Source organism: Triticum urartu, chromosome 7A (assembly GCF_056163025.1).
Source record: "Triticum urartu cultivar PI428250 chromosome 7A, HENAU_Tu73, whole genome shotgun sequence".
In the NCBI taxonomy this organism is placed as follows: domain Eukaryota; kingdom Viridiplantae; phylum Streptophyta; class Magnoliopsida; order Poales; family Poaceae; genus Triticum; species Triticum urartu.
Window position 1 is genome coordinate 15642730 of NC_141879.1, and position 13103 is coordinate 15655832.

Genomic DNA, 13103 nt, shown 5'->3' on the forward strand with positions numbered 1-13103 from the left:
TCCGAACGTCATAGCCGTACTTTATTAGATATAGTGCAAATCTATGATGTTTCTTACCGATTTACCACTATCGTTTTTGAGGTTATGCATTAAAGACAGCTGCATTCACGTTAAAAAAGGGGCACCATCTAAGTCCGTTTAGACGACACAATCTGAACTGTGGTTTAGCAAGAAACCAAAGTTGCCGTTTCTTAAAGTTTGGGGTTGTGATGCTTATGTGAAAAAGTTTCATCCTGATAAGCTCAAAACCAAATCGGAGAAATATTTTTTCATAGGATACCCAAAAGGAGACTGTTGGGTACACCTTCTATCACAGATCCTAAGGCAAGACATTCGTTGCTTATAATGGATCCTTTCTAGAGAAGGAGTTTCTCTCGAAAGAAGTGAGTGGGAGGAAAGTAGAACTTGATAAGGTAATTGTACCTTCTCCCTTATCGGAAAGTAGTTCATCACAGAAATCTGTTCCTGTGACTACTACACCATTTAGTGAGGAAGCTAATGATGATGATCATAATACTTCAGATCAAGTTACTACCGAATCTCGTAGGTAAACCAGAGTGAGATCCGCACCAGAGTGGTACAGTAATCCTGTTCTGGAAGTCATGTTACTAGACCATGACGAACTTGCGAACTATGAGGAAGCGATGATGAGCCCAGATTCCGCAAAATGGCTTGAGGCCATGAAATCTGAGATGGGATTCATGTATGAAAACAAAGTATGGACTTTGGTTGACTTGCCCGATGATCGGCAAGCCATAGAAAATAAATGGATCTTCAAGAGGAAGACAGACGTTGATAGTAGTGTTACTATCTACAAAGCTAGAATTGTCGCAAAAGGTTTTCGACAAGTTCAAAGTGTTGACTACGATGAGAGTTTCTCACTCGTATCTATGCTTAAGTCTGTCCGAATCATGTTAGCAATTGCCGCATTTTATGAAATCTGGCAAATGGATAAACAAAACTGCATTCCTTAATGGATTTCTTAAAGAAGAGTTGTATATGATGCAACCAGTAGGTTTTGTCAATCCTAAAGGTGCTAACAAAATATGCAAGCTCTAGCGATTCATCTATGGACTGGTGCAAGCATCTCAGAGTTGGAATACATGCTTTGATAAGTTCATCAAAGCATATAGTTTTATACAGACTTGCGGTGAAGCCTGTATTTACAAGAAAGTGTGTGGGAGCACTACATCATTTCTGATAAGTATATGTGAATGACATATTGTTGATCAGAAATAATGTAGAATTATTCTGTAAAGCATAAAGGAGTGTTTGAAAGGAGTTTTTCAAAGAAAGACTTTGGTGAAGCTGCTTACATATTGAGTGTCAAGATCTATAGAGATAGATCAAGATGCTTGATAAGTTTTTTCAATAAATACATACCTTGACAAGATTTTGAAGTAGTTCAAAATGGAACAGTCAAAGAAAGAGTTTCTTGCCTATGTTACAAGGTGTGAAATTGAGTAAGACTCAAAGCCCGACCACGGCAGAAGATAGAAAGAGAATGAATGTCATTCCCTATGCCTTGGTCATAGGTTCTATAAAGTATGCCATGCTGTGTACCAGATCTATTGTATACCCTACCACTGAGTTTGGCAAGGGAGTACAATAGTGATCTAGGAGTAGATCACTGGACAGCGGTCAAAATTATCCTTAGTGGAATAAGGATATGTTTCTCGATTATGGAAGTGAAAAAAGGTTCGTCGTAAAGGGTTACGCCGATGCAAGTTTTGACACTAATCTAGATGACTCTAAGTCTCGGTCTAGATACATGTTGAAAGTGGGAGCAATTAGCTAGATTAGCTCCATGCAGAGCATTGTTGACATAGAAATTTGCAAAATACATGCGGATCTGAATGTGGCAGACCCGTTGACTAAGATTCTCTCACAAGCAAAACATGATCACACCTTAGTACTCTTTGGGTGTTAATCACATAGCGATGTGAACTAGATTATTGAATCCAGTAAACCCTTTGGGTGTTGGTCACATGGCGATGTGAACTATGGGTGTTAATCACATGGTGATGTGAACTATTGCTGTTAAATCACATGACGATGTGAACTAGATTATTGACTCTAGTGCAAGTGGGAGACTGAAGGAAATATGCCCCAGAGGCAATAATAAAGTTATTATTTATTTCCTTACATCATGATAAATGTTTATTATTCATGCTATAATTTTATTAACCGGAAACATAATACATGTGTGAATACATAGACAAACAGAGTGTCACTAGTATGCCTCTACTTGACTAGCTCGTTAAGCAAAGATGGTTATGTTTCCTAACCATGAACAAAGAGTTGTTATTTGATTAACGAGGTCACATCATTAGTTGAATGATCTGATTGACATGACCCATTCCATTAGCTTAGCACCCGATCGTTTAGTATGTTGCTATTGCTTTCTTCATGACTTATACATGTTCCTATGACTATGAGATTATGCAACTCCCGTTTAACGGAGGAACACTTTGTGTGCTACCAAACGTCACAACATAACTGGGTGATTATAAAGGTGCTCTACAGGTGTCTCCAAAGATAGATGTTGGGTTGGCGTATTTCGAGATTAGGATTTGTCACTTCGATTGTCGGAGAGGTATCTCTGGGCCCTCTCGGTAATGCACATCACATAAGCCTTGCAAGCATTACAACTAATGAGTTAGTTGCGAGATGATGTATTACGGAACGATTAAAGAGACTTGCCGGTAACGAGATTGAACTAGGTATTGGATACCGACGATCGAATCTCGGGCAAGTAACATACCGATGACAAAGGGAACAACGTATGTTGTTATGCGGTCTGACCGATAAAGATCTTCGTAGAATATGTAGGAGCCAATATGGGCATCCAGGTCCCGCTATTGGTTATTGACCGGAGACGTGTCTCGGTCATGTCTACATTGTTCTCGAACCGTAGGGTCCGCACGCTTAACGTTACAATGACAGTTATTATGAGTTTATGCATTTTGATGTACCGAAGTTAGTTCGGTGTCCCGGATGTGATCACGGACATGACGAGGAGTCTGGAAATGGTCGAGACATAAAGATTGATATATTGGAAGCCTATGTTTGGATATCTGAAGTGTTCCGGGTGAAATCGGGATTTTACCGGAGTACCGGGAGGTTACCGGAACCCCCCGGGAGCTATATGGGCCTTAGTGGGCTTTAGTGGAAAAGAGAAGGGGCAGCCCAAGATGGGCCGCGCGCCTCCCCCCTCCCCTAGTCCTATTAGGACAAGGAGAGGTGGCCGGCCCCCCTCTCTCTTTTCCCCCCTCCGCGAATCCTATTCCAACTAGGATTGGGGGGGGGGGGGGGAATCCTACACCCAAGGGGATAGGACTCCTCCTGGCGCGCCACCCCTTGGCCGGCCGCACCCCCCCTAGACCCTTTATATACGGAGGCAGGGGAACCCCAGAGACAAAAATTGATCTACGTGATCGTTCCTTAGCCGTGTGCGGTGCCCCCTTCCACCATATTCCACCTCGGTCATATCGTTGTAGTGCTTAGGCGAAGCCCTGCGTCGGTAGTACATCATCATCGTCACCACGCCGTTGTGCTGACGGAACTCATCCCCGAAGCTTTGCTGGATCAGAGCCCGGGGAGCGTCATCGAGCTGTACGTGTGCTAAGAACTCGGAGGTGCCGGAGTAACGGTGCTTGGATCGGTCGGATCGGGAAGACGTATGACTACTTCCTCTACGTTGCGTCAACGCTTCCGCTTTGGTCTACAAGGGTACATAGATAACACTCTCCCCTCTCGTTGCTATGCATCACCATGATCTTGCGTGTGCGTTGGAATTTTTTTGAAATTACTACGTACCCCAACACTCGCTTGTCTTCTTTAGTTCGCCAGGGCCTCTTAGGGTCCGTATCTGGAGATGTCTCCTTACATTGTAATGGTTACAGACTTGGCAAACAGGCTCAGTTACCTTATCCTACTAGTGAGTTTGTATCTCAGCGTCCTTTTGACTTAGTTCATTCTGATGTCTGGGGTCCTGCTCCCTTTGATTCGAAAGGTGGTCATCGCTATTATGTTTTGTTTATTGATGATTTCTCTCGCTACACTTGGCTCTACTTCATGAAATCTCGTAGCGAGGTTCTCCCTATATACAAACGCTTTGCTGCCATGGCTCACTCCCAGTTTGCCATGCCCATTCGCACTTTTCATGCTGACTCCGCTGGAGAGTATATCTCTCAGCTGTTGCGTGTTTTTCTCGCGGAACAGGGTACTCTTGCCCAGTTCTGTTGACCTGGTGCTCATGCTCAGAATGGCATTGCCGAACGAAAGCATCGTCATTTGCTTGAGACGGCTCGTGCGCTGATGATTTCTGCTTCCCTTCCACCCCATTTTTGGGCTGAGGCTATCAACATTCAGCGCTCGTCTGCTCTGCAGGGTGGTATTCCTATGGAGTGTCTTACTAGTCTCTCTCCTGACTACTCCGCTCTTCGTATGTTTGGATGCGTGTGCTATGTTCTTCTTGCCCCCCGAGAATGCACCAAACTGACTGCTCAGTCAGTTGAGTGTGTTTTCCTTGCTAGAGTGATGAGCACAAGGGATATCGATGTTGGGATCCTGTGGGTCGTCGCTTGCGCATCTCCCGTGATGTGACTTTTGACGAGTCTCGTTCTTACTACCCACATTCTTCTTCCTTGAGTTTCTCTGTGGACGACCTTTCTTTCCTACTCCTTCCTGATACACCCGGCTATGTGCCTCATGTGTCACCTCTTCCTCCGGCACCTCTCGTTCTTTCTCATTCCCCACCGACACCATCTTCTCCATCCTCCTCCTCCACCTCTCCACCATCATCTCCAGTCCGTCACCCTCTCTCACCGTTTCCTCTCCACTATACTCGCTGATCTCGTACTGAGGATGTCTCCTCTGACGAGCCTTCCACCTCTGGTGCACCTCCTCTCACGCCTCCCCCAGTTCACAACCTCCGTGCTCGGCCTTGCCCCACGCCTGATCGCTACTCCCCTGATCGCTATGGTCTCTCTGTTATTACTGAGCCCACTTCCTACCGAACTGCCATGACTCAGCCTGAATGGCAACTTGCGATGGCCGAAGAGCTTGCTGCTCTTGAGTGCTCTGGCACATGGGATCTGGTTCCCCTTCCTTCCGGTGTCAGTCCCATCACCTGCAAGTGGGTCTACAAGATTAAGACTCGCTCCGATGGTTCTCTTGAGCGCTACAAAGCTCGTCTTGTGGCCCGTGGTTTTCAGCAGGAGCAGGGGCGCGATTATGATGAGACATTCGCTCCTGTGGCCCACATGACCACTGTCCGCACTCTCCTTGCTGTGGCTTCTGTTCGCCAGTGGTCTGTTGGGGAACGTAGCAGAAATTCAAAATTTTCTACGCATCACCAAGGTCAATCTATGGAGTAAGCTAGCAACGAGGGGAAGAACAGTGCATCTACATACCCTTGTAGATCGCTAAGCGGAAGCGTTCAAGTGAACGGGGCTGATGGAGTCCTACTCGTCGTGATCCAAATCACCGATGATCCTAGTGCCGAACGGACAGCACCTCCGCGTTCAACACACGTACAGCCCGGTGACGTCTCCCATGCCTTGATCCAGCAAGGAGAGAGGGAGAGGTTGAGGAAGACTCCATCCAGCAGCAGCGCGACGGCGTGGTGGTGGTGGAGGAGCGTGGCAATCCTGCAGGGCTTCGCCAAGCACCACGGGAGAGGAGAAGGACTTGGGAGAGGGGAAGGGCTGCGCCAGAACATTGGTGCGGCTACCCTCCCACCCCCCACATATATATAGGGGCAAGGGAGAGGGGGGCCGGCCCCCTCAGATCCCATCTGAGGAGGGGGCGGCGGCCAGGAGGGGGTGCCTTGCTCCCCAAGGCAAGGGGGCGCCCCCTTTAGGGTTCCCCAAACCCTTAGGCGCATGGGCCCTAGGGAGGGAGGCGCCCAGCCCACTAAGGGGCTGGTCCCTCTCCACATACAGCCCATAGGACCCTCCGGGGCAGGTGGACCCTCCCGGTGGACCACAGGAACCCCTTTGGTGGTCCCGGTACAATACCGGCAACCCTCGAATTATTCCGGTGACCGTATGATGACTTCCCATATATAAATCTTTACCCCCGGACCATTCCGGAACTCCTCGTGACGTCCGGGATCTCATCCGGGACTCCGAACAACATTCGGTAACCACATACAAACTTCCTTTATAACCCTAGCGTCATCGAACCTTAAGTGTGTAGACCCTACGGGTTCGGGAACCATGCAGACATGACCGAGACATTCTCCGGTCAATAACCAACAGCGGGATTTGGATACCCATGTTGGCTCCCACATGTTCCACGATGATCTCATCGGATGAACCACGATGTCGAGGATTCAATCAATCCTGTATTCAATTCCCTTTGTCTAGCGGTATTGTACTTGCCCGAGATTCGATCATCGGTATCCCGATACCTTGTTCAATCTCGTTACCGGCAAGTCTCTTTACTCATTCCGTAACACATCATCCCGTGATCAACTCCTTGATCACATTGTGCACATTATGATGATGTCCTACCGAGTGGGCCCAGAGATACCTCTCCGTCACACGGAGTGACAAATCCCAGTCTCGATTCATGCCAACCCAACAGACACTTTCGGAGATACCCGTAGTGTACCTTTATAGCCACCCAGTTACGTTGTGACGTTTGGCACACCCAAAGCATTCCTACGGTATCCGGTAGTTGCACAATCTCATGGTCTAAGGAAATGAGACTTGACATTACAAAAGCTTTAGCATACGAACTACACGATCTTTGTGCTAGGCTTAGTATTGGGTCTTGTCCATCACATGATTCTCCTAATGATGTGATCCCGTTATCAACGACATCCAATGTCCATGGTCAGGAAACCGTAACCATCTATTGATCAACGAGCTAGTCAACTAGAGGCTTACTAGGGACATGGTGTTGTCTATGTATCCACACATGTATCTGAGTTTCCTATCAATACAATTATAGCATGGATAATAAACGATTATCATGAACAAGGAAATATAATAATAATCAATTTATTATTGCCTCTAGGGCATAGTTCCAACAGTCTCCCACTTGCACTAGAGTCAATAATCTAGTTCACATCGCCATGTGATTAACATTCACAGGTCACATCGCCATGTGATTAACATTCACAGGTCACATCGCCATGTGACCAACATCCAAAGAGTTTACTAGAGTTCATAATCTAGTTCACATCACTATGTGATTAACACTCAATGAGTTCTGGGTTTGATCATGTTGCTTGTGAGAGAGGTTTTAGTCAACGGGTCTGCAATATTCAGATCCGTATGTACTTCGCAAATCTCTGCGCTATATTTGGAGCCATTTCAAATAACTGTTCTACTTGGAGCTTATTCCAAATAGTTGCTCCATTATACGTATCCGGTATCTCTACTCAGAGCTATCTAGATAGGTGTTAAGCTTGCATCGACGTAAATCTTTACGTCGAACTCTTTATCACCTCCATAATCAAGAAACATATCCTTATTCCTCTAAGGATAATTTTGACCGCTATCTGGTGATCTGCTCCTAGATCACCTTTGCACCCTCTCGCCAGACATGTGGCAAGGCACACATCAGGTGCGGTACTCAGCATGGCATACTGTATAGAGCCTATGACAAAAGCATAGGGGACGACCTTCGTCCTTCCTCTTTCTTCTGCTGTGGTTGAGCTTTAAGTCTTAACTTCATACTTTACAACTCAGGCAAGAACTCCTTCTTTGGCTGATCCATCTTGAACACCTTCAAGATCATGTCAAGGTATGTGCTCATTTGAAAGTACGATTAAGCGTTTTGATCTATCCTTATAGATCTTGATGCTCAATGTTCAAGTAGCTTAATCCAGGTTTTCCATTGAAAAACACTTTTCAAATAATTCTTCATGCTTTCCAGAAATTCTACATCATTTCCGATCTACAATATGTCATCCACATATACTTATCAGAAATGTCGTAGTGCTCCCACTCACTTTATTGTAAATACAAGTTTCTAACAAACTTTGTATAAACCCATAGACTTTGATTACTCCATCAAAGTGTATATTCCGACTCCGAGATGCTTGCTCTAGTCCATGGAAGGATCGCTGGAGCTAGCATACCTTTTAGCATCCTTAGGATAGACAAAACCTTTCTGATTGTATCACATACAACCTTTCCTTACGAAAACTGGTAAGGAAACTTGTTTTGACATCCATCTGCCAGATTTCATAAATGCAGCTTATGCTAACATGATTCCAACGGACTTAAGCATCGCTATGAGTGAGAAAGTCTCATCGCAGTCAACTCCTTGAACTTGTCGGAAAACATCTTAACGACAAGTCGAGCTTTCTTAATGGTGACACTTACCATCATTGTCCGTCTTCCTTCTAAAATCCATCTGTACTCAACAGCCTTACGACCATCGAGTTGTTCTGCCAAAGTCTACACTTTGTTTTCATACATGGATCCTCTCTCGGATTTTATGGCCTCGAGCCATTTTTTGGAATCCGGGCCCACCATCGCTTCTCCATAGCTCATAGGTTCATCCTTGTCCAACAACGTGACCTTTAAGATAGGGTTACCACTTAGAAGTTGTACACACCCTTGTCAACCTATGAGGTTCGATAGTAACTCAATCTGAAGCTCCATGATCATCATCATTAGCTTTCTCTTCAACTGAGGCAGGGGCCACAGAAACATTTTTCTTATGCTGCGCTACTCTCTGGTCGAAGTAAAGGTTCAACAACCTTATCAAGTTCTATCTTCCTCCCACTCAATTCTTTCGAGAGAAACTTTTCCTCGAGAAAGGACCTGTTTCTAGAAACAATAACTTTTGCTTCCGGATCTGAAATAGGAGGTATACCCAACTATTTTTGGGTATTCTATGAAGATGCATTCATCCGCTTTGGGTTTGAGCTTATCAGCCTGAAACCTTTTCATATAAGCGTCGCAGCCCCAAACTTTCAAGAAACGACAGCTTAGGTTTCTCTAAACCATAGTTCATACGGTGTCATCTCAACGGAATTACGTGGTGCCCTATTTAAAGTGAATGTGGTTGTCTCTAATGCCTAACCCATGAACGATAGTGGTAATTCGATAAGAGACATCATGGTATGCCCCATATCCAATGGGGTGCATTTATGATGTTCGGACACACCATCACACTATGGTGTTCCAGGCGGTGTTAGTTGTGAAACAATTTCCACAATGTCTCAATTGTGTACCAAACTCGCAACTCAGATATTCATCTCTATGATCATATCATAGACATTTTATCCTCTTGTCACGATGATCTTCAACTTCACTCTGAAATTACTTGAACCATTCAATAATTCATACTTGTGTTTCATCAAGTAAATATACTCAGTATCTACTCAAATCATCTGTGAAGTAAGAACATAACGATATCCACTGCGTGCCTTAGCACTCATTGGACTGCACACATCAAAATGTATTACTTCCAACAAGTTGCTTTCTTGTTCCATTTTACTGAAACCGAGGCTTTCAGTCATCTTGCCATGTGGTATGATTTGCATGTCTCAAGCGATTCAAAATCAAGTGAGTCCAAACGGTCCATCTGCATGGAGTTTCTTCATGCGTATATACCAATAGACATGGTTCGCATGTCTCAAACTTTTCAAAAAACAAGTGAGTCCAAAGATCCCTCAACATGGAGCTTCTTCATGCGTTTCATACCAATATGACTTACATAGCAGTGCCACAAGTAAGTGGTACTATCATTACTATCTTATACCTTTTGGCATGAAAATGTGTATCACTACGATCGGGATGGTATTATTCAAATAAACAGAGTAACCATTATTCTCCTTAAATGAATAACTGTATTGCGATAAACATAATCCAATCATGTCTATGCCCAACGCAAACACCAAATAACAATTATTTAGGTTTTAATACCAATCTCGATGGTAGAGGGAGCGTATGATATTTGATTACATCAACCTTGGAAACGCTTCCAACACATATCGTCATCTCACCTTTAGCTAGTCTCCGTTTATTTCGTAGCCTTTTATTTCGAGTTACTAACACTTAGCAACCGAACCGGTATCTAATACCCTGGTGCTACTAGGAGTACTAGTAAAGTACACATTAACATAATTTATATCCAATATACTTCTATCGACCTTGCCAGCCTTCTCATCTACCAAGTATCTAGGGTAATTCTGCTCAAGTGGCTGTTCCTCTTGTTACGGAAGCACTTAGTCTCGGGTTTGGGTTCAACCTTGGGTTTCTCCACTAGAGCAGCAGCTGATTTGCCATTTCATGAAGTATCCCTTCTTGCCCTTGCCCTTCTTGAAACTAGTGGTTTCACCAACCATCAACAATTGATGCTCCTTCTTGATTTCTACTTTCGCGGTGTCGAACATCGCGAATACCTCAAGGATCATATCTATCCCTAATATGTTATAGTTCATCACGAAGCTCTAGCAGCTTGGTGGTAATGACTTCGGAGAAACATCACTATCCCACCTGGAAGATCAACTCCCACTCGGTTCAAATGATTGTTGTACTCAGACAATATGAGCACAAGCTCAACAATTGAGCTTTCTCCCTCAGTTTGCAGGCTAAGATAATCGTCGGAGGTCTTATACCTCTTGACGTGGGCACGAGCCTGAAATCCCAATTTCAGCCCTCGAAACATCTCATATGTTCCGCGACGTTTCGAAATCGTCTATGGTGCCTCAACTCTAAACCGTTTAACTGAACTATCACGAAGTTATCAAACCGTGTATGTTAGATGTTCGCAACACCCACAGACGACGTTCGAGGTTCAGCACACTGAGCGGTGCATTAAGGACATAAGCCTTCTACGAAGCAACGAGGACAATCCTCAGTTTACAGACCTAGTCCGCATAATTGCTACTATCAACTTTCAACTAAATTTTCTCTAGGATCGTATCTAAACAGTAGAACTGAAGCGCGAGCTACGACATAATTTGCGAAGATCTTTTGACTATGTTCAGGATAATTAAGTTCATCTTATGAACTCCCACTCAGATAGACATCCCTCTAGTCATCTAAGTGATTACATGATCCGAGTCAACTAGGCCGTGTCCGATCATCACGTGATACGGACTAGTCATCATCGGTGAACATCTTCATGTTGATCGTATCTACCATACGACTCATGCTCGACCTTTCGGTCTCTTGTGTTCTGAGGCCATGTCTGTACATGCTAGGCTCGTCAAGTCAACCTAAGTGTTTCGCGTGTGTAAATCTGGCTTACACCCGTTGTATGTGAACGTAAGAATCTATCACACCCAATCATCACGTGGTGCTTCGAAACGACGATCTTTCGCAACGGTGCACAGTTAGGGGGAACACTTTCTTGAAATTTTAATGAGGGATCATCTTATTTAACCTACCGTCGTTCTAAGCAAATAAGATGTAATAGCATGATAAACATCACATGCAATCAAATAGTGACATGATATGGCCGTCATCACTTTGCTCCTTTCAATCTCCATCTTCGGGGCTCCATGATCATCATCGTCACCGGCATGACACCATGATCTCCATCATCATGATCTCCATCATTGTGTCTTCATGAAGTTGTCTCGCCAACTATTACTTCTACTACTACAGCTAACGGTTAGCAATAAAGTAAAGTAATTACATGACATTTATGTTGACACGCAGGTCATAAATAAATTAAGACAACTCCTATGGCTCCTGCCGGTTGTCATACTCATCGACATGCAAGTCGTGATTCCTATTACAAGAACATGATCGATCTCATACATCACATATATCGTTCATCACATCCTTTGGCCATATCACATCACAAAACACTTGCTGCAAAAACAAGTTAGACATCCTCTAATTGTTGTTGCAAGTTTTTTTACGTGGCTGCTATAGGTTGCTAGCAAGAACGTTTCTTACCTATGCCAAAACCAGAACGTGAACTGCCAATTTCTATTTACCCTTCATAAGGACCCTGTTCATCGAATCCGATCCGACTAAAGTGGGAGAGACAGACACCCGCCAGCCACCTTGTGCAACTTGTGCATGTCAGTCGGTGGAACCGGTCTCACGTAAGCGTACGTGTAAGGTTGGTCCGGGCTGCTTCATCCCACAATGCCGCCGAATCAAAATAAGACTAGTAACGGCAAACTAATTGACAATATCGATGCCCACAACTGCTTTGTGTTCTACTCGTGCATAGAAACTACGCATAGACCTAGCTCATGATGCCACTGTTGGGGAACGGAGCAGAAACTCAATTTATTATCTACGCATCACCAAGATCAATCTATGGAGTAAGCTAGCAATGAGCGGAAGAAGAGTGCATCTACATGCCCTTGTAGATCGCTAAGCGGAAGCGTACAAGTGAACGGGGTTGATGGAGTCGTACTCGTCGTGATCCAAATCACCGATGATCCTAGTGCCGAACGGACGGCACCTCCGCGTTCAACACACGTACAGCCCGGTGACGTCTCCCATGCCTTGATCCAGCAAGGATAGAGGGAGAGGTTGAGGAAGACTCCATCCAGCAGCAGCACGACGGCGTGGTGGTGGTGGAGGAGCGTGGCAATCCTGCAGGGCTTCGCCAAGCACCACGGGAGAGGAGAAGGACTTGGGAGAGGGGAAGGGCTGCGCCAGAACATTGGTGCGGCTGCCCTCCCACCCCCCACATATATATAGGGGCAAGGGAGAGGGGGGCCAGCCCCCTCAGATCCCATCTGAGGAAGGGGCGGCGGCCAGGAGGGGGTGCCTTGCCCCCCAAGGCAAGGGGGCGCCCCCCCCTTTAGGGTTCCCCAAACCCTTAGGCGCATGGGCCCTAGGGGGGGAGGCGCCCAGCCCACTAAGGGGCTGGTCCCTCTCCACATACAGCCCATAGGACCCTCCGGGGCAGTTGGACCCTCCCGGTGGACCCCAGGAACCCCTTTGGTGGTCCCGGTACAATACCGGCAACCCCCGAATTATTCCGGTTACCGTATGATGACTTCCCATATATAAATCTTTACCTCCGGACCATTCCGGAACTCCTCGTGGTGTCCGGGATCTCATTCGGGACTCCGAACAACATTCGGTAACCACATACAAACTTCCTTTATAACCCTAGCGTCATCGAACCTTAAGTGTGTAGACCCTACGGGTTCG

General features: G+C 45.4%; 1 protein-coding gene across 1 annotated transcript in view; it reads right to left on the reverse strand.

Annotated features, from left to right (window-relative positions):
* Positions 1 to 4826: 4826 nt before the first annotated feature.
* The window catches only part of LOC147956973 (uncharacterized), a 35758-nt gene continuing 27481 nt past the window's right edge, over positions 4827 to 13103 (reverse strand). The window contains exon 3 of the mRNA XM_087531526.1: positions 4827 to 5320. Within this exon, the coding sequence (XP_087387652.1) occupies positions 4827 to 5320 (494 nt within the window). The remainder of the gene's footprint in view (positions 5321 to 13103) is intronic.